General features: G+C 37.0%; 1 protein-coding gene across 1 annotated transcript in view; it reads left to right on the forward strand.

Annotated features, from left to right (window-relative positions):
• Positions 1-18,045, forward strand: part of LOC100761751 (integrin beta-like protein 1) — a 197,622-nt gene extending 179,577 nt beyond the window's left edge. Inside the window, exon 8 of the mRNA XM_035453126.1 lies at positions 17,798-18,045. Within this exon, the coding sequence (XP_035309017.1) occupies positions 17,798-18,045 (248 nt within the window). The remainder of the gene's footprint in view (positions 1-17,797) is intronic.
• The last annotated feature ends 5,173 nt before the right edge of the window (positions 18,046-23,218 follow it).

The following is a 23,218-nucleotide window of genomic DNA, read 5'->3' on the forward strand; positions in this document are numbered from 1 at the left end:
ATATCTCTTATCCTGCTCTCCTCTATTATTCCCCCAACTCAACCTTTCTGCTCCTCCATTTCCTCCTCTCTCCTCCTCTTCTCCTTCTCACATTCTGCCAGCTCCCTCTTCCCTACCTTCATGCTCCCAATTAGCTTAGGAGATCCTGGCCCTTCCCATTCTCCAGGGACCATGCATTTTTCTCTTAGAGTCCTTCTTGTTTCCTAGTTCCTTTGGTGAAGAGGATTGTAGGCTGGTAATCCTTTGTTGTATGCCTAAATTTCATATATGAATGAGTAATACCATATTTGTCTTTTTGTGACTGAGTTACTTCACTCAGGATGGTTTCTAGTTCCATCCATTTGCCTGCGAATTTCAAGATTCCATTGCTGACAAACTATGCTGGAAAGGATGTGGAGAAAAAAGAACACTCCTCCATTGCTGGTGGGAGTGCAAACTTGTAAGACCACTCTGGAAATCAGCATGGCGGTTGCTTAGGAAAATGGAAATCAGTCTACCTCAAGATCCAGCAATTCCTCTTTTGGACATATACCCAAATAACGCATGCTCATACAACAAGGACATACATTCAACCATGTTCATAGCAGTGTTGTTTGTAATAGCCAGAACCTGGAAGCAACCTAGATGCCCCTCAACTGAAGAATGGATAGAGAAAATGTGGTACTACTCAGCAGAAAAAAACAAATTTCTGTCTTAAAACTCATTGAGATGACTACCCTATCACTAATGTGGTGATGTAGTACAAGAATTATTAGAGGACGTGAAAATGATCGACCTCAAAGGACAAAGAGATTTGGTGAAGTAGTTTTCACATGTGTAAACTATAGGTTAAAAGTGAAGCATTGTTCTGTTTGTTATTTTCAGATCATCAGTATTCACCCACCAATACTTGTACGTATTTGTTAATTTTTTTATTTTAAGCATATATATAACTTCTACTCAATGCTAAATCATTTGGGGGCATAGAATCAGTCTTCTTTTTTCAATGATTAAATTTAAATTTTGAGAGTAAAATTTTTTGGTTTTAGGCTCCTTTCTCCTGGATTCAGGGTTAACCAAGTAGACACAGCTTCATATTTTCCACTTTCAATGCATGAAGTGCTCACACAAGCTTTTACCTTCAGGGCAACTTTTTCAAGAGTTTCCAGTTTCTTGCTCTTGCTCTAGTTCACATTTTTGCATTTGGGTTTTCTGAAGAATAGCATCACTTCCCATAAGAACAGTAATGAAAGTATTTTAGATGTAACATATTTCAGTTTTATATTTCTAGAAGCTAAAATATGAATATTGTATACTTTGTTATAATCTTATTATTACGATATTTTGAAAAGTGACAATTGTTAAAACCTCACATATAAAGTCACAGATCTTTGCGTATGGTGGCCAAGGATTGGGAGGTTGAGTCAGGAGAATTTAATGTCAAAGTCATCCCACATACTCAACAACAATTAAAAACAAAAAGTCACATTCCTGAAGAAATATAATAAATTGAAGTAGAAAATAAATAAGAATCTTAGAAGAGAATGTGTTTAGAATGTTTATTAATTATTCTTCCCACAAAGCAGTTGCCATTTTAAAACAGAAAGAATTGAATCTGCTAATTAAATTTCCCACTAGAGTTATTTCAGTGACTCATTGCTAACACGTTGTGGGTACTCAGTACATTCTGGGACACTCAGGCAATAAGATGTGTTTAAACTGAAACAAAAGTAATCATGCTTCATACAGCACTAGGCTTTGCATGGTATAGAGTTGTCATTGTATGAAGCATGTGAGCATTTAGTCTTTCTTTGTTCTCCTTTAATACCTTCATTTCATTTTCTGAATCATTTTACAGGATGATGTTAGTGTCATTGTTTAGAGTGATTAGTCTACTGTCAATAAGCCTCAGGTAAGCAAGTCCTTTCACTCCAGAGCCAGTGTCTTAATTTACTTCTGACTTCCTGTCACTTCAACGAATATGTTACTCTCCAAATAGTGACACAAGAGCTTTGGAGAAATTGTGTTTCCATGTTCCATTTTGCTTCATTTTTATTTTCTGATATTAAGTCCTGTGATTCTTTAGAATATATGAATGAGGAACATAGTACAGTTAATATAATAATATATTGGGACCCTAAGTTCCACTTGTATGTCAAGAAAATGGACAAATACTTTATATTGTGAGACATGTGAGAACTTACCCAAAGGAGTGCAAGTTCTCTTTCAGACATTGTGCCAACTCTGTTTGCATTTGAAGGTCTGGAAGCAAGTAAAGAACATCCTTTAATTTAAGATTATCAGTTTTCTAACATTTCCAAAGTCACAATTCCTGGGTTTGAGGTGTGATAGATGGAACTTTTAAAAGAACAAGAATAAAAACAAAGGCCAACCTTAATCTTAGATATGATCTAAGGGTAATTTCTCAAAATTGGATGTAAACTACGTAGGTGTGTTATGAACATAATTACTGGTAAGATCACATCTTAAATGCTATTCAGATACTACACAAAATATGTGTAAGGCTTTACTTTTATATTTGTAAGTTGTGATTTAAAAATAAATTCTTTGGCCCCTATTTTTAAATAGGGGCCAAAGAAATTGTTCAGCAGATAGGAGCATCTGCTCTTCCAAAGGACCCAAGTTCAGGTGCCGGCACTGATGTCATATAGCCCACAACCATCTGTAACTCCAGTCTCTGGCTTCTGCAGGCACCAGCACTCATACTGATAATTATCTGCAGTCACGCACATGTATACCCAATTAAAATAATACAAATAAATATTTTGAAATATTATTTTTAAAGTCCAGAAGATTTAAGAATGGTGCATAGTTTTTTTCCATCAAAGATTTTTTTATTTATGTGCATGTGTTTCTGTTTGAATGCTTGCAGAATGTGTGCAAGAGCCCACAGAGACCAGAGCAGGATTTGGATCACCCTGAAACAGGAATTACATGTGGTTGTGGACTGATGACCTGGTTGCTGGGAAGTGCCATGTTCTTTCTAATGATTTATGATGTGGGGAGTTGTTGCTGGGACACCCTAAAATGAAGCATAAGTTTGTTAGAACATACTGATTTATGATGTGTCATCTGTTAAAAAAAAAATGCTTGCTACTCACCTCGGAAATGAAAAGTTTACACGTGCTCTCAATCTGGTCATTTGAGCACTACAGAGATGTGTATTAAGGGATGATACATTCACTCCACTTTTTAAAGTTTTTGTGTCAAATATTCAAAGTGACTCAGACATGAGTTCACTCCACTCCTTTGCACAAATCAATTATCTGAAAGAAACACTCCAGGGAAGATTCTGTCTACCATTTCCATTGCTGTAGCCTCTTGCACTAGGCAGCAGCATTTGTTCCTTGTATTCTTTCTTTGGTATTCATCCTATAGATTGTAAATATAGATGATAAATTAGAGTGGTGTGTGCTCTTTATGGAATCACTGGTGTCAAAGAGAAGTCGGGGATTACAAAGGACTCCTGTATGCTGACACCTTAACACTGAAAACAGTCATTCTCCAATGGTCTATACCAACTAAGAAGAAGATTCTGACCCTGATCATTGATGCAGGCCAGACCTTATACAGGACAACAATTTGCCTGCTTTGACCCATGTCTTCCATAATGGGTTTTCGTTCGTTTTTTTTTTTTTTTTTTTTTTTTTTTTTTTTTTTTTTTTTGGCTTGTTTATTGTGTAATTTTCGTTCTGATGAGCTTGGTGATCAGCAAAGGATTCTCTGCAATCTGATACCCTCCAGCCTGTCCATGTTTAGTATGAATAAGGTATCAGATACCACACATGTGCAAACTACGTTTGCTTTAGAGATTAAAAGAATTGAGGAACATCTCATGGCTGTATAATTAGGATCACATGCATGTCTTTTGGTTAACTGCCAACAACTGTGGGACATCCTCCAACAGCCAGCATTGACACTCACCCATTTTGTTCATAAACATTCTTTAAATTTTAGCTATCTTCCACATACCTAGATTATTGTGCTAAGGCTCTTCTGTACTACTGCCTTGCCTCTCGATGGGCAAAGTGGCTTCTGTCCTGTGGTGAGCAGAGCACAGTTTCTGGGCATAACAGTTCCAATTTTAATTTTATGGGTTGCATCATTGTGAGCTACACTTCTTGATTAAACATTTCCTGATTTAATCATTCCCTGACATTTTAATCTTGCACTTGGCAAGTTTTGAGGTACCTTTGCATGAGTGAGATATTTCTATCCAACATCTAAGGTTTGTATTAGAAAGAAAATGAGGTTGAATAATATTGTAGTTTAGCTTTAGAAAGTATATAAGGCTGAAATAAAGAGATAAAATCCTTTGGAGGCTAGATGACTGCCCCTGTGCTGTTTTCCTTGATTCCTTGGAAAACCATTAGACATGAGTAAAGCCCATTACTCCCTTTCCAGTTTTCAATTTTAAAGACTGTAGGGAAGAAACAGAAGATCATATTAGTACAGCATTTATTCAGATGTCTAAATTCTTCATAGGATTCCATGGCAACTTCATTATCTTGTTCTAAGAATGAATGTCCAAATAGAAGGACTGACATTATTTGTACTTTAAAATCAGGAGTAAGCTCCCTTGTGTAAAAATTGATGTGTGATGTCAATGTGGGTGGTATTCAAAATTTTTTTCTTCTTATTTTGAAATGGAAGGCAAAGGTACTGTTTCACCTTCAAATCTCTGAGGCAGAACTTTCATTCTCCCAGAAAAAAAAAAAAAACATTTGTACTTCGATGAAAGAGTACAGAATATTATAGTTCTCAAATGCTTAATTTCTTCTCATAGACATTTCAAGGGAACTTAGGATGCATTTGGCAGGCATTTTTTTTTTTCTACTGCAATCAGGTTGCTATGGTAAACCTATTATTTTAGGCAAAGCAGGACTGTGTTAGTAACGTGCTAATCTCTTTTCTGTTTTATGTGAGCCTCTAATTACTCTCCAACTATTGAGCATGTACTGCAAGCATGGTTTACACAATTTTGTAAAAGGAGAAAAAATAAGGTCATAGACATTGTGCCTGCTGTTACCAGCCTGACAGGTGCAGTCGTATAAAGGGGTTCTTCATAAATAATCTCATTCTACAGCAGGAAGTACAAATTTTGGTTGGTTTAATTGAAGAATTAAGTGAGAAAGGAAGTAAAAAAATTTTATTCAAGTAATTGAAATATATGCCCTCATGTTTTATTCTTAAAAATATATGCAATAATAATGATGTAATATAATGATTATGTGTGATGTTTGTAGAACATCTGTTGGGCACAGATACTTGAAAATGTCATTTGATTCCATTACACCTTTAGCTTTAACAATAATCCTGGGCAATGTACATTAGTATTATTCCTATTGTGGAAATGATGATGAATGAGTTCTAACTTATTTTTCTAAGCAATTATATTTTCTGGAAGATATATCAAGACTAAAATGCAGCCCTTTTTAAAGTTAACAGTGTGACTGTTCTTCCAGAAGACCTAAGTTTGAGTTCCCCTGTTAGGGGACTCACAAGTGCCTGTAAACTCCCATTGTAGAGGATACTGTAAAGCTCAACCCTGAATTACCAGACTCTTTTTCTATCTTTGTAGATTATACCTATTCATACATCGAACCTTTATTCCCTGGTTATTAATAGCACTTAAAATCCTCCTTAATAGTGTGACTTCAATAGCTGGCATAATAATTGTTATTCCTACTGTGTGCTGTGATGACTTGACTACTGATATACAAGAGTGTTGAGTCTTGTTGATCCTATCCTTGAGTGAAAACATGTATGTCATACTGTTCATCACACAAACACCACTAAGTGAAATGTGAAATGGAGGTTGGCCTGGGGCGGGTGGGGTTGGATGCATGGTGTGTACAGGGGAGAATTACTATAAGAGCAAGGAAGAAAACAGAGAATCAAAATGAGTCACAGACAAGGAAGAAAAGAAGACATTTATCCTGAGAAACAAAATTGCCTTCATAATTTCATATAGCCTTATGCAAGTTTTAAGCCATTAATTTGTACCACAGATGAACTTTTGAGGAACAAATACTTCCAGAAATCCCTCTATTTTTATCAGTGTGATTTATAACTACTGTAAATATCCTCTTTTTTATTAATCAGTTATCATTTATATTTGATTATATGTATGTTCAAGAAATAGCATATATATGTACATATATGTAAGCAATATATTTAATGTTTACCTAGAAGGATGTTAATTTAGTGAGTGCTATTTTTATGCAACTTATTTTCTTATGGTATGTTTTCTTTAATAAATTAAATAGTGATTATTTTGAGACAGTGTTACTCTGTGAAGCCTTGGCTGTCCTGGACCTCTCTCTGGAGACCAGGCTGGCCTCAGTTCTATAGAGATCCCCCTGCCTCTAACTCCTGAGTGTTGGCAGTGGTGCACCACCACTGCACAGCTTTAAGTAGTAACTTTTTTTTGAGACAGGGTTTCTCTGTGTAGCTTTGGAGCCTATCCTGACTCTCTGGAGACCAAGCTGGCCTTGAACTCACAGAGATCTGCCTGCTTCTGCCTCCCAAGTTCTGGAATTAAAGGAGTGTGCCAGCAACACCCAGCTTAAGTAGTAATTAAAAAATCAAATTTACCGATACCTTGATACCTTCCTTTACATTTCTGGTTTGGGGCATCATTTTTTTGAACAACCTTTTCCATCTAATGTTTAGGAAAACTTCATCATATTTGTCTTTCACTATTTTGTGATTCAAACTTTTAAATTTAAATGCTGAATCTACTGGATTAATTAATTTAGATAGTAAAGATAAACAGGCTACAATACACAGGCCCAGAGAAGCTAGGTAATAAGGAGGAACCTAAAAGAGATGCATGGATTTCCCGGGGAAAGGGAAATAGAAGAGATATCCTGGATAAACTGAAGGCTGGAGTGGATAGAGTGGAGGAAATAGGAAATGGTAACATGAGGGATTGGGGTGGTCAAGCTGGGGGAATGGAGAGGGAGAGTAATGAAAGAGATACCTTGATAGAGCTGGTCATTTTGAGGCTAGGGAGAAAAATGGTAGGAATCCACAAGGATGACCCCAGCTAAGACTCCTAGCAATAGTGAAGAGGGTGCCTGAACTGATCTTCTCCTGTAATCATATTGGTGACCACCCTAATTGTCATCAGACAGACTTTATTCAGTAACTGATAGAAGCAGATGCAGAGATCCACAGCCAAGACGGGGCTGAGCTATGGAGGTCCAGTTGAAGAGAGGGAGGAGGGAGTATATGAGCAAGCAAAGTCAAGATCATGATAGTGTACCCCAAGGAGACAGCTGACTTGAGCTAGTGGGAGCTCAGAGATTCTGGATCAACAGTTAGGGAGCCTTCATGGGACCGACCTACTCCTTCTGCATGTGGGTGGCAGTTGTATAGTTTGGTCTGTTTATGGGCCCCAAAGCAGAGTGATCAGTACCTGTTCCTGGCGCATGAGCTGGCTTTTTGACACCAATTCCCCATGCCGGGATGCCTCACCCAGCCTTGATGCACAGGGAGGAGCTTGGTCCTGCCTCAAGTTAATATGCCGTGCTTTTTTGACTCTCATTGGAGGCCTGCCCCTTTCTGAACAAGAAGTAGTGGATGCGGGGAGGGTAAATGTGAGGTGGGGAAGGGGTGGGACTAGAGGAGGGAGGGGGAATCTGTGGTTGGTATGTGAAGTAAATTAAAAAATCAAGAAAAAAGAAACTGAATTTTTTTTAATATGACTTGGGTTATATCAAAATTACTTTTAAATAACCCAATAAAGGCTAGAGAGATGGATCTGTGGTCAATGGTTAGAAGCACTTGTTACTCATGCAGAGGATCTGTGTTTGGTTCTCAGCCCCCACATGGCAGATCACAACCATCTGTATATCTAGTTCCAGAAGATCTGCTGCCCTCCTCTGGCCTCCATAGGCAACAAGTCCACATGCTTTCAACATACATACATGCAGGTAAATAGCTGTAGGCAGAAAATAAAAGTAAATATTTAAAATTTTAAAATAACTTATTAAGCCCATAAGATATGCGATATTTACTTAAGGCTTGTGAATTACTATAATTGCATACTTAGGTCTAGAAATAAATAGTGTCTCCATGCTAGTGAGTCCCTTCTCCCTGATCCCTGTGAGCTTGTTTCTTCCCCTGTGAAAATGATATTTTTCCCCCACTACCTGCATGTGTACTTTCCTTCAAGTTTTCCTCCCAAGTCCATGTTCTTAAGTTCTGCGGTCTTCAGATTTGTTTGTTTGGAAAGGATACCATCAAAATGTATGTGTGATTTTACAGGTGACTTCTTGCTTCACAGATTCTTGTGTTACTGTACCCTAGAAAGATAGCTCAGCAGTTGTGATGCTTGTTGGTGGCCAAGTCAGAGGAGCAAGTGGCCAATTGAAGTTCCAGGTGTCAGCCCACCAGGAGGAAAGTCCCTGATAGGAGAATCTCTGATAGGCAAGGCCCCAAGACCACAGACTCCAGAATGCCTTTTGCTTTTGCTTTGCATTTACATGGTTGCTGCTGTCATCTTTCTCTGGTATCTGGCCTGGCGTGAATGGTTATAGGGAGTTTCCCCACTGCCTGTTATGTAGTGTGTTCAACTAATGGAAACATCCCTTTCTACTGGGCATTTTTACCTGTGGATTATTATGAAGATGATTTCCTCCTACCTGTACTTTAGATGAAGCAATGGTTTTAATACAATAGTAGTGTTAGTTTAAATAGAATTTCAATGAATGGGGGCTTTTAATAAATACAGTAAGGGATTATGATAGAGGTTAGTTGAATGGAAAAATTAACATAGGTAAAGGTAGGATAAAATGTTGTCTCTGCCTCTGATAAAGCAGAGGCTGCAGAGGATAAAAAATAAAACAAGGAAGTGCCACACAACTAGAGAAAATGAGTTTCTATTGAGAAACCATATAGACTGCGGCTTAGATTAATAACTAAGAAAAATAAGTGAGTCCTAGTAGCCCAGCTAGTTTAAATTCTTTTAATTTGAATGTTGGAACATATGTTCACAGCTTTCAGATTGCATCACAGCTGAAACAAAGCCTTAAAATAACTTGAAGTTAGATCAGATATCTTGATAATAGCTTTGAGATGAAAAACCCTAGAAAATAATCTAAAGCTCACAAGGACACATAGTTGAGCTATAGATTCATTAAGTTAGGGTCAAAAATACAAGGCAGCCCAATTGTTACCAGCTGATGTGCTTTCCTTGCTAGGATTGGTTGGTGAGCAAGGACAATTAGATACTTGTACCCATTTCTGCCCTTAATCTCCTGATACAAAAACTACTGATGTCTAGGTATTCACATTAAAGATTTAAAGTAGATCTGACTGTATTTCATGTATAAATGTTTAGGTGATGGGGAATGTACTGTGTATGTTCATCTTATTGATTATTGAATAAAGTACTTGTTTGTCCAATGAGACAGCAAGTTAGACAGGACTAGGAGTCAAAGAGGATTCTGGGAAATGTAGTAGAGAAGTGGTAATCCAGGCCGGAAGTGACATAGCAAGGAGACTCATATTTAAGCAAGGAGAAAGAGGAAGTGTCCCCCTTTTCCCCTTCACATACTCCAGCGGCAGGATGTGAGCCACTGGCAAGAGAGGGTGCCAGCAGAAGGCATCCTCTATAAGATAAAAGTCTTATAAAATATATAGATTTATGATAATTAAGACTGAGCTAGCAGATGAGAATCCTAGTCATTGGCCAAGCAGCATTGTACCTAATACAAATCTCTCTATGCTTTAACTGGGGCCCTAACTGGGGCGGGCAGCTGGCGTAAAGCGCACACGTGGCTTTGGGGCTTGGTGGCTTTTGGTGGAAAGATTTATCATAACATTTAGGTGTGTGAGCCTAGCCTTTAACTGCTGAGGCATCTTGCCAGTCCAAGTTTAGCTTTCTGATTCCTTTAGGATTCTGTATAAGATTACCTTTCAAGATAAGTAATAAAGTGATTGATTCTTTTTATGTAACTGCAATATGCAGCCTGCCAGTAAAAGAACTAATTGAAAAAAATAACTTGTTTGCTTACACTCTGTTAATCTATATCAAGTTGCTTGGATATGAATATACACCAGTTCTTGAGGATAATTTGTTTTACACTTATAATACATTGAATGTTTAGTCATGTAAAGGATATGGATAACATGCTGTTTTTTACTTGTGGTTTTTGTGATTACATTCACTTGAAAAATGGATTGTAACCACATTGTAATTTTTTTATTGTTTGAAAGATTTTGCTGGGGTATATAAGCTGTAAGGGAAAAATAGAGAAGGAACACACCCAGAATGAGAGAATAAGAAAGACTAAAGATAGGATTAGAAGGAAAACATCAAGATTGAGAGAAAAGAAAGAATAAAGAGAATTAGAAGGAAAGCATCAAGAAAGAAGGGACCTTTCTGGATAAAGATAAGAAAAGAGAATATGGACCATTGAAGGAGATAATACAAAAGAAGAATAAATAAAAGGTCTAAAAAGAAACCATTATGAGAGCGTGTCTTTCCTTTTATCCCATCAGATTAAAGTCTCCATGGATTTCCCTTTGATTCCTATGCTGCTAGAGGCTGGTCCCCCAGGTTTCAAAAGATGCCCACCTACTATTCCTGCATATGACACAAGTTAGGTTCCTAGCACTCACACCAGGCAGCTCAAAACTCTCTATGACTCCAGCTACAGGAGTACCCCAGGCCTCCATGAAGCCTGCACCTACTTGTGTGTATGTGCTCAAACATGCATGCAACACACACACACACACACACACACACACACACACACACACACACACACAAGAATAATTAAAAAACTAAAACAAAATGATACGTTTCATGTATTCCAACCATCAGCATTTTTTTTTCATTTTGGTAATTATATTTTCAGTTTCTTACCTTTTAATTTTTTCTATTTTTTTATTTAAATTAGAAACAAGATTGTTTTACATGTCAATCCCAGCTCTCTCTCCCTTCCATCCTCCCCTGCACCCCACTAGCTCCCTATCCTATCCCCTTTCTGCTCCCCAGGGAGGATGAGGCCTTCCATGGGAGATCTTCAGAGTCTGTCATATCCTTTGGAGCAGGGCGTAGGCCCTCCCCCATGTGTGTAGGCTGAGAGACTATCCTATGTGGAATGAGCTCCCAAAGTCCATTCCTACGCTAGGGATAAATACTGACCTACTACCAGAGGCCCCATAGATTTCCTCCTCACTAACACTCACATCCAGTGGGTCTGGAACAGTCCTATGATGGTTTCCCAGCTATCAGTCTGGGGTCCACGAGCTTCCACTTCTTCAGGTCAGCTGTTTCTGTGGGTTTCACCAGCCTGGTCTTGACTTCTTTGCTCACCACTCCTCCCTCTCTGCAACTGGATTCTAGGAGTTCAGTTCAGAGTTTAGTTGTGGGTGTCTGCTTCTACTTCCATAACCTGCTGGATGAAGGCTCTAGAATGGCTTATAAGGTAGTCATCAGTCTCATTATTGGGGAAAAGCATTTAAGGTAGCCTCTCCAGTATTGCTCAGATTGTTAGTTGGTGGCATCCTTGTAGATAGCTGGACATTTCCAGTGCTAGATTTCTCTTTAGACCTATAATGGCTCCCTCTATTATGGTATCTCTTTTATTGCTCTCCTCTATTCTTCCATAGATTCAACCTTCCTGCTCCCTCATGTCCTCCTCTCCTCTTCTCCTGCTCTCTTTCTCCCAACTTGCTCTCCCCTCCCCCATGCTCCCAATTTACTCAGGAGATCTTGTCCTTTTCCCCTTCTCCAGGGGAGCAAGAGGTCTCTCTTAAGGTCCTCCTTGTTTCCTAGCTTCTCTGGAGGTGTGGAGTGTAGGCCAGTAATCCTTTGCTCTATGTCTAAAAACCATTTTGAGAAAGTACATACCTTGTCTGTCTTTTTGTGACTGGGTTACCTCGCTCAGGATGGTTTCTTCTAGTTCCATACATCTGCCTGTGAATTTCAAGATTCCATTGTTTTTTTTTTTTCCCACTGAGTAGTACACCATTGTGTAAATGTATCACATTCTCTCCATCCAATCTTCAGTTTAGGGGCATCTAGGTTGCTTCCACTTTCTGGCTACTACAAATAATGTTGCTATGAACATAGTGGAATAGATGTACTGGTTGTATGAATAAGCTTCTTGGGTATAAGCCTAAGAATGAAATTGCTGGATCTTGTGGTAGACTGATTCCCATTTTCCCGAGGAATCTCTATAATGATTTCCAAAGTGGCTGTACAAGTTGGCACTCCCACCAGTAATGGAAGAGTGTTCCCCTTTCTCCACATCCTCTCCAGCATAAACTGTCATTGGTGTTTTTAATTTTAGCCATTCTGACAGGGTTAAGATTGTATCTAAGAGTTGTTTTGAGTTGCATTTCCCTGATGGCTAAGGATGTTGAGCACTTTCTTAAGTGTCTATCAGGCATTTTAGAGTCCTCTATTGAGTTCTGTACTTCACTTTTTCATTGGATTATTTGGTGTTTTGGAAACTAGCTCTTGAATTCTTTTTAAATTTTGGAGATTAGCCCTCTGTCGGATATGGGGTTGGTGAATATCTTTCTCCATTTTGTGGGCTGTTGTTTTGTCTTGTTGACTGTGTCTTTTGCCTTACAGAGCGTCTCAGTTTCAAGAGGTCCCATTTATTAACTGTCAATTTCAGTGTCTGTGCTACTGGTATTATGTTCAGGAAATAGTCTGCTGTACCAATTCATTCAAGGGTACTTCCCATTTTCTCTTCTAAGAGGTTCAGTGTGGCTGGATTTATGTTGAGGTCTTTGACCCATTTGGACTTAAATTTTGTGCATGGTGATAAGCATAGATCTTTCTGCAGTCTTCTACATGCAAGCGTCCAGTTGGCATTTCATTTTTATTCTCCTTGGATACCATACGGAAGAGTATGGCTGAGAGTGGTCTGGAATATCTCATGGTGCAAAGATGTATGTTTTTCTCTAGTTAATAGAACCAAAATCAAATTGCTGGTTTTTAGAATCTTCATATCCACTCTCCTTAATAACCCAATATTCTATCTGTTTGTAGCAGCATTCACTGAACTAGAGTTTCATTTCAAAGCCATTTCCCATGCTTATTTTGATCTGTTTTTAAATTCTTGTTAATCTGACAGCTCTGCAGGAGGACCTCATTTCATTCTAATTTAAGTGAGACTATGAGCTTTTTATGCATTTACTGTCTATGTCAACTTCCCACTTGCAGAAGTGCCCTGTCAGCTCATTTGTCCACATATTTAATGATTGTGATTGTTGTTGTTTGAGTCCCCTGAGTAAAGGGAATATGAGCTAGTCAGATTTATGTGTGGCTGATATCATCTCTCAGTCTGTGCTTCTCCTTTTCACTACCGATATTTTCAAAGTAAATACAAGGCTGCTAATCAAATTGTTAATATTTTCTTTTATAGCCATTTACCCAAACACCACATATGTGGAAGACTGTCTTTCCTTTATGCTCCATGGTGCCATCTCATGCTAACAGAGTGTTCAACATTCTAGACTCTGCCTCTGTATTCTCTATGCTGCTTCTGTTGGTCTCCTCTTCCCTTCAACTCCATCCTCCTTTAAACAAGCCATAGAGTCTTAGAAAAGGCTTTTACTTTCTTGTTCAATGGTGTTTTGACTGTTTTTGTTTCTGCTTCCCATTTCTAAAAATATCTTGGTTTATAATATGTATAGAAATCCTGATGAGATTTTGTTATTATTTAATTGAAAGCATAGTTCTGTTGGGGTTAATGGAAATTGTCAATAATATTGAATGGTGTGTTAACTCTTTGCTTTTAAAATTCTACTTAAAGATTTTGTTTCTTTAGGGCATATATATATATATATGTGCAATGTATTTTTATGAATGTTTGATGTATAGTAACTGATAAACTGTTTATAATCAGAATTATTTTACAGTGTTTTTCATGTTTTATATTTCTGCCTTTAATATCCCATGAAGCAATAATATTAGTTTTGTTCTTTTTGTATGTGTTCTTTATGCTTTTTTTTCTTTCATACCATATTTCACTGGCAAAGTGTTCCAGTGTGAATTTGAGCAGAACTGATGAGATATTTAGTTTTCTTAGATTCTTAAAGTTTTCCAATTTTTGTATCATAGTATTATCATTAAAGTAATATATTTTGTTTCCTTTTTCTCCTTCTTTTCTTAATTGTCCACTATTAATAATTTATTTACTACGGTAAGGGGACATTGCCTTTAATTAGGTTATATATCATTTGACCATTTCATATAATTCACCTTTGTCTGATAGGACAAAGGATACTTACCCTTTAGAAAAATACACACATGGACACACAGATGTTTATTTTGTTTCATAATATATCTATTTACTTGAGAATAATTTCATGTTTAAACGAATTTATCACATTTCAATTGACACTACATTAAATTTGCATATTCATGAAAAATGTTTCCTTCCAATTTGGTAACAAAATATGTCCTGTATAAAGTGATAAATCTCTTAGGGCCTTTAAAATGAATCTATGCAGTAATACAACTTAAGCTCATTCATTTTGTGAGGAGATGGATCCATAGTCCTTAAGGCTAAGGTTTCTTTATTCAGATAAACACCAACCAAGCATAAGCCAAAGCGTGCCCAGAGCTTGCAAGCTAGTGTGGCTAGAGAGAAGGGCCGGCTCCCATGTGTCTGCCCCCTTAAGAACTTCCCACATGTCATCCTGCAACCCTCGACCACACTCGGACAGGCGTGGTCAAGCACACCTGTAGCTGGCCTTTAGGAGGCGTGGCTAAGGTGTCTCCCTACAATTTTGTGTTAATATTCTTGTATATAAGGCAATTTCCATTTTATTAGATTGGGTTACTGTTGGAATGCAAAAACTTAACTGATTTAGTATGTGTCTTTACCTTATGTTATATTATTTTAATGCAATTGTAATTTTTATTTTTAATATAAAATATACCATCTGATAACAATAACATTGTCTCTTTTTCTGTTTGATATTGTCATACTTTTCTTCATTTGCACTAAATATAAAAATATCTATAGCAAGCATATTTCTGTCTCATCCCTGATTTTGACTACTACTTCTTAACTGGATATATAATATCATTTAGTTTGAGTGGATTATTTTATAGCACCAATTGAATTATTGTTTTGTCAAGGAATGCAACAGTTTGTTCACAGGGGCTTGGTCTAGGTCTATTATGAGTTGGAGCATCTTCATCATGTAAGAAAGTTTTAGAATATGGAGGGTGAGATGTTATTTGAGAAAATACAGAAGAAAGAAGTTTCCAAGAATGGACTTGGAGACAATCCAACATTCAATATCTGTCTTTTATAGAAAGTATGATTGTACTGGCTTTTTGTGTTAACAACCGTCTATGTTACCTATATTTAATAAGAGTAGGTAGTCCAAATTAGTATAGAATACACTTCAGATAAGTTTTATTGGATAATACTGATCATATTGGCTGAATTTATTTCATATCACATAGGTTTTTCTCTTTCTGAATTGTCTTATAAAACCAACTATTGATTTTCATTTATGGAACTTCAATTGAATATAATGATTTTCATTGACAGTATATCACAAAACAGCATTTATTAGAACTAGAAATGTATGCTATGATTCTCCTTTTATAGTAGCTTGTGAAACCACATTCATATCTTCAAAAATTTAGAACAATCTGCAAGGTTATATAATTTCTTTTTAAAAATTAGATTAAATTCAATTTCCTTTTTTCAGTTTTTGTCTCACTTTTTTGGTTTTCTGAGACAGGGTTTTTCTGTGTAACAGCTCTGGCTGTCCTGGAACTCGCTCTGTAGATCAGGCTGTCTTCAAACTCACAGAGATCTGCCTGCCTTTGCCTCTTGGGTGCTGGGATTATAGGCCTGTACCACTACCACAAGGCTCAACTTCTTTTTCAATTAACACAATAAATTGATGTATCATTGCCTGTCCACTTCAGTCGATGAGACCTTTCCTAATTCCCAAAGTATCAAAAACTCACTGGTAGTTTGGACTTGGAAGATCTCACTGTTTTGATAGTATATAGGCACTGATTTTCTAGTATGAGGTTCTACTTAGTGCTTTAGTAGTGACTTGATAACAGATGAGAGACAAGGAGAAATTCTGCCGTGTAACCAAGCATGAGTGGGAAGATGGTTTCATAGAGAGCTCATGTTTCCACTGACTTCTCACATTGGTGGGATTCTACAGAGGAGATTGCAGAAAGTACAAGAGTAGGAAAAAGTAAGGGACACTCGAAATATCTGTGTATTCAGTGTAAGCCACCATTGACTATGTGCTTCATTAATGGGACAAAAGACACTTTATAAAGTGTTCAGGGTCAAAATTTACTTGGATTATCAGTCTCTGTGGTAGCCCAGGAAGGCAGTAACAGCCAGGATACAAGTTGCTTATATTGTGTGCTATGCTGAGCTCCTCCTAGGAGCCTGAAACTTTGTTTTCATCTTTGAGAATCAGAACTCTAGCAAGTTTTCCATGTCACCAATCTAGCCACCAAGGGCCTAAAAGAAGGACTGTCATTCAGGAAGAGACAATTCTCTGGTGCTGAAGTTGGAGCTATTCTCAAGTAGAAAGAGGAGTTGTTCAGAAGCCAGAAAACAGAGTGGATCAAAAGTATTCATTATTCACAGTATTCTAAGGGGATGCTGGCCCCATCACTCCTGCCAGAAAGATTGAATCACTGCATTAGATCATCTGTAATTTCAGCTCTGAGACTGTATGACTCTAAATACTATTTTTTCTTCCCCCCATCATCACCAATGCCAACTTTCTTTAACAAGATACAAGTGCAGCAACATTATTACAGGGCCAGCCCTGAAGCATCATAGGATCATGTCAGTGGGTGTGTAATTATGATGGTTGGGTTAATGACTGGGAGTAACAGATGTCTTGAAGAACTGTCACCCATATGAATTTCTGGCTAAGCAGTCTGATTTCTCAGACAAAAGGAAGTTTCTTCTTATGGGGTCTCATGATGCTATATTAAGATATAGTATAACTTATTAGATAGGTGTATAAGTTTTAATGTTAGAGAGAATGGATGTGAATTTTGATTCCAATCTTAACTAGTTGGTTCACCATGAACAACTACTTAACCTCTAAATTTCTTGTCCTGTCAAGTGGACATAATGTACTAGTCAATGTGTATTACTATAAAAAATGGGCCAATAAGAGGAATCAGTGTTTGACATCTAGGTACAGCTGAAGAAATAGTGATGGTAGTTATCTCACTAGCTGAGGTCTTCCCTAAGCATGAACCAAAACTCATTCTCTAACATGTTTGTGCTTTGAGATTTTAGGCTATATATAATACATCTTTGGAGGTCATGAGTTTTGATGTTTGTTCCATATTAAAAGAATTTTATGAACTAGGGAATTGACCACAAATAATCACTAAATTATCAAACAAAAATATATCCATAATTATTTTTTCTCATGTAAAGTTCCACATCCAATTAAAATAATTTTAAATAATCAAATTATATTAAATTAAGTGAAATATATACTGATCATATATGAATATTTTATGCATGATTATTTGTTGCAATCATTTTTAATCATTTTAATTTGAAATATATTCAAACTAAATAAAGTATTAAATACTTTCAGCATGGAATTATGACTCAGGGTTAATTGAAACAAAAGTAGCCTAACAAATGTGGCCAACTTGTGAGCCAGTCACTGTCCTTTCCACTCTCAGGTTTCTTAGCATTTGTGTTTGATCTTCAGCATGTTGTAGAGAAGGTAGAAAAAGCATTTGCTAGATGCTTCAGATATTTGAGTTTTAAACATGCTTGTTTCTCTGAAGGCCCTTTTGAGACTGACTCTCCTAACCCTGCTCTCTTTGGATACCTTGTAGGCAAATGTGAATGTGGCAGATGCACTTGTTACCCTCCAGGGGACAGCAGGGTATATGGCAAGACCTGCGAGTGTGATGACCGGCGCTGTGAAGACCTGGAGGGAGTGGTCTGTGGAGGTGGTAACCAATTTGTTAGCCTTATATCCTGTGCATGTGCATTGTTTTGCATGCCATTTTTCATTGGTTATACCATTTAAAATTGTTGTCCAAATAAGTTAAGAAACATACAATTTACCTTAAAGCAACATATCTTTATTACCACTTTTATAATCAAGAACTCTTGACTTGGGGATATGAAAAGACTGTCTAATCTAAATCAGTTTCTAACTTGTATGCTGGTTGTTGGCAAATAAAAGGTTTCCATGCAAGTTGACATTTGATCATTCAGAAACACTGATGGAGGGAAGCAGTGTACCCAGAAACTTGGGAAATAAACTGTCAGATTATAGTTCAAGTTGAACTACAGAATTATAAGAGATAGAAATTCAGTTTTTGGCCTTGCTTTCTGGATCCCAAAAGCCCCTCTCCAGTGAAAAATTATTAATTATCCAGGTAAAGAATAAGACAAGTAAGGGTGGTCTGCAAAGTTAAAATGAGAAGATGAATGTCTGAGAGATGGAATGTTGACATTAGCATCATCGGGGAGAGGGAATATATATCTGAGCTATTCTGTCTGCCTTGAAACACTTTATATTAACAAGATTGATGTTGCTTGTACCCTTAGACAATCATCTGCTAGCTCTCTTCTCAGTCTGTCTGTCACTCTAAGTTCTACCTTCCTGTGTACCTTACTCTGTAGTATATTCTGTATCACTTACAATTTGAACTATGGGGGGGTGCTCTTTGAAGAAACCACTGTTTCTGGTAGTTTCTTGTGCTGTAATTATGGAAGTTACACAAAAAAAGAATTTCTGCTGTCTTCATTTTAATTGTGGGAAATAGAGTGAAGTTGATGGTTAGCACCCATTAACTCACAAGTGACTGACCAGGACTTGAGCTTCCACAGTTAGTTCATAGATATTTCCTTACACTGTGTAGCTCCAGGAGTGGCATCAAATTGTTTCCATATTGCCATATTGATTTTTAGGTTATATTAATTCACTAATATTAGTTGCTAGTTGCCAGCATTATGTAAGGTGATTATTGTTATTGTCTTACCGTTTAATATATGAAGCTTAGCTGGTACCTGTAAAGTCCTATATGTACCTTTCTATTTGTATTACCTTATTCTTCTTGCTCAGTTAGGGACAGTGCCTGCAGGGAGGGATCTTCTCATAATGGCCTGGTATTGTTTGTTGTTCTTTTCTCTCTGCCATCCAGTGTTTACCTAACATGAGCCTCCTTACCCAGCATAATTTAGTGACTTATTTGAAGCATTTGATTTGGTAGAAACCTATTAAATTTCTATGTACATCAGCGTGTGTATTTTTCCTCCATGAACATCTTTATCAAAAATTAAAACAGACTATTTACCTGTCAAAACCCATGAAAGGGTTTTGCTTTGAAAATTCTCAGGGTTACACATAAACACCCTTCTGTATTGTCTGTCTATGTAAAGCTCCACTGTGTCCCTGAGAGAACAGACTTCCATGACCCAAATTAGTAAAATGCCTGTGGGTAAACTAGAACAGCAATCCTTTCATGTGCTGGAAGAAATAGAGTTAAACCAGAGCTTAGAGCATTTGTAAAAGACCTGTAGGAATCATGTTCTGAGACATAGATTGGCCTGTTGCTTGTTGGAAAAGGTAATGAGAACTAGAAATTGTATTAGGAAAGGAAAGTCGTTTATTAAAAACAAAAAATCTGTGTGATTAGAAATACATGTATATTCAACTAGAAGTTCCCTTTGAAAATATTATATTTTTGTTACTAAAATTTACTTTGATGTTTGGATGATATCTTGAGAAATTTAAATGTGGTCTAAATAGGTGACAATACCTGCTTTACTTTGGCTCTTCCTCTCTCAGCTGTGAACAGCCCAGCTCAGAGTTCAAAGCCTGATTCTCTGCCATAGACTTGCTTCCAGGGCAAGTGTATCTCATATCTGTATACATACCACTGAGTTTTACTGCTTACTTAGGGACAGTTCCTGTAGGGAGGGATCTTCTCATGATGGCCTTGTCATATCATAAGTAAGAATAAAGAGTCAGAAACAGTACATATAACTTACTAGATCCATGATGTCTGTCTAATAATATCCCCAACAATAAAGGCCAATACATAATCAGTCCTTTGTATTTGTGGCACTTATGTTATGGAAGACTGTCGTGAACATTGGATTAACAAAGGCAGAGTCATCAGACCCAAAATAAATGCAGGATTAGAGTATTGCCTTTGATCACAATATTTTCAATGATGGCTCAATGCATAATTTTGTTCAAACATTCATCATTTGAATATAGTATAATATTGAACTCAAGACCTGATCATGTCTGATCAAATCTCATCTAACATGTATATTTTTGTATAGGACATATCATGGCCTTCTTTTACTCAGGAAAACAAGAAAGCTTTTCAATACAGTATCAGACACTTTCTGAATCATCAAAATGGGAATAACAACAACAACAAAAAGAACAAAATGTGTCATTAAAGTGACCAGATACTCCTTTAGGATTTTAAAGCTAAGAATGAAGGAAACATGACATTTTTTTAACCCTACCCAGAAATGTGAATCTGAACTGCAGAGTTTTCCACTATTCCAAATATGTGTGCTCATCACTCTGTGAGTAGTGAGATTGGAGTTATAAATAAATTTAGAAGTAAGTGAATCTGAAAATACAAATCTAGGACTTAAGACCATTAGCTTTAGTTATTTTAAATGCCACTGGAAAGCTGAAGGGTGCTTCCTTAGTTTTTCACTGATCTTCACATTGTGATTTCATTAAGGTGAGGAATAAAAGTGCTGCAGTTCTAATTCCTCTATTTTATGACTATTGCTGTATGGATGAGATTACATGAGCCTTGACTGTTTTAATATCAGGGTTTTCTTCCATTTCTCAGCTATTCTAAAAACACAAGAGGCCCTCCACTGTGGAAGATGTTCAAACTTGATGCGATTTTGGGAATGAAATGATAGTACAGCAAGCAGTCCTTAAGGAAGTCACAAACTCTTATGCTTTTCATAACTAACAAGAAGCATGTTTTCTTTGAGTGGTACCTAAAATCTATGTTTGAGGAATCATAGAGTGAGACTTGGGCTCCTACGGAGTTGAAGTTTGTCTTCTGAGATAGAAACATCAATATCTGTGCACTGTCAGTCTCTTCTTGATAGGAGAATGGTTTGAAATAACAATCTGAATGTTTAGTTGAACCTGAGGAGAGATATCACTCCAGAGGAAAAGCAATATTTATGAATGTTCCAGATTCAATGATATTAGTGAGAGCCAGGGCAAACCCCAGTGAGTCCTGGGTTTATTTGCAGTGTTAGAAGGAAGAGGATGAGCTTATGCTTTGCATTTGCCAGTTACTTCTTCATTGAAAAGATGGGTTCTTCGTGGAGATCAACTGGGATGGAGAAGCTGAGATCTATCAGGATTCAGCCCCTTTGCCAGTGTTCTGCTACTTATCTACTCCAGCTTCTCTGAATAATGCTACCAAATGTGCTTCCAAATGACCTTCTTCAAGAAACTATTTTACTTCTGTGTGCAATGCCTTCACAGGACACATAACTCAGTGGAGTGTTGTGAGTATGGATATAATCAAACTCCCTTCATCTCTTCTCTCCCATTATCTCTCCCCCAATTCATATTATTTTCAAATATCATAAAGAACACCTTTCAAATAAATTAGAAATTCAGGGAGACACAGACAAGTTAGAGAGAAAATGAAAAATTTCCCTAATTTTGGAACATAGAATTCTCTGAGTTGGAGTAGACTTGGATTTCCAACAGCTAATGTTTGGATGTGTGGTGTCTTATGTGAAAGCATCTATGTTTGAGAAGGCTAAGCAAAATTGTAGAGATTAAAATTAGTTTTTCATTTTGTGGAAAGATTTCATTTTGAGGAAAGATTTCATTTTCTTGTGTCTTCCAAAAATATTTAGTCACTTTAGTTTATGTATATTGGAGAATGCCTAAGGATATTCATGTGCCCCAAGAGCATGCTGGTACCCACAGCTACCAAAAGAGGGTATCAGATTATGTGGGGCAAGAGTTCCAGGTGGTTATGAGTTTGACATGGGTTCTGTGAACCAAATCTAGGGCTTCTTCAAGAGCACTGAGTGTTCTTAAGTGTGGAGCTATCCTATCTGCATTTTCTTGAAAGTTGAACTCATTGTTAGTTGACTTTGAATTTGTCCTTGGAAAAAGCTTTATTAGGAGCTCTGCTTTGTTAGGAGCTCTCTGGTCAGTTGTTATTTAAAATAAAAATGCATTTTGCCTCTATTTGTTATGCATTGCCTTAGATACTGCTTTTTTTAAAAAATTATTTATTTATTATGTATGAAACACCCTGCCTCCATGTATGCCTCCACTCTAGAAGAGGGCACCAGATCTCATTATAGATGGTTGTGAGCCACTGTGTAGTTGCTGGGAATTAAACTCAGGACCTCTGGGAAAGCAGCCAGTGTTCTTAACCTCTGAGACATCTCTCCTGTCCAATACTGGTTTTCTTTTTTAATTGAGAAAATGATGTTTTTATTGTTTTCATTCATTTTTTTTAAATTAGCATGCAAAGTAACAAAATACCTTAAAGCATTTCCATACATATTTCATTTTGGTCTCTTCTGTTCCATCCTTCCACCCTCTGTATTCTTACTTCCACTTTTTTTCCTACTTCACATGTGTCATTTTATTCTTCCCAAATTACCCCCTAAATATCATCTTACCCCTCTTGTGGATGCCTTTTTAGTTGTTTCTGAGCCTATACCCATACTCACTCTCACAAAAATACACATACATAAATGTTAGAAGCTAACAAGATAAAGGAGAAAATAAAGCACAGTACTTATTCTTCTGATCCTGGGTTACCTTAATTTAAAACATATTTCAGTTCCATCTGTTGCTGGCAGATTTCATGATTAATTCTTTCTAACAAATAATGGCTATGAAAAATTATTTTTAAATGAGCATTTTCCTTTGAAACACTTAACTAAAGATCACAGCAAAAGCCAAAATGAAACTCATTGATAAAAATATCACCCAAAATAATATCTGATGACATTTTATTGTATTTCTTCCCAGGTTTCCTTTAAGAAGGAGAACTCTTTTCATATCTACATCCATTAGCCCCATTTAAACATTTTGGTAATTTGGTTAGTAAAAGTCCAAATTCTCCAGTATGTTAAACTGCATTGATTCACAGCTGGTCCCTCTCACATCAATTAACATTCAAGACAGCCTCCAAACACATGTATATGGATCAAGACAG

This window comes from Cricetulus griseus, assembly GCF_003668045.3.
Source record: "Cricetulus griseus strain 17A/GY chromosome 1 unlocalized genomic scaffold, alternate assembly CriGri-PICRH-1.0 chr1_1, whole genome shotgun sequence".
NCBI classification, from domain to species: Eukaryota; Metazoa; Chordata; class Mammalia; order Rodentia; family Cricetidae; genus Cricetulus; species Cricetulus griseus.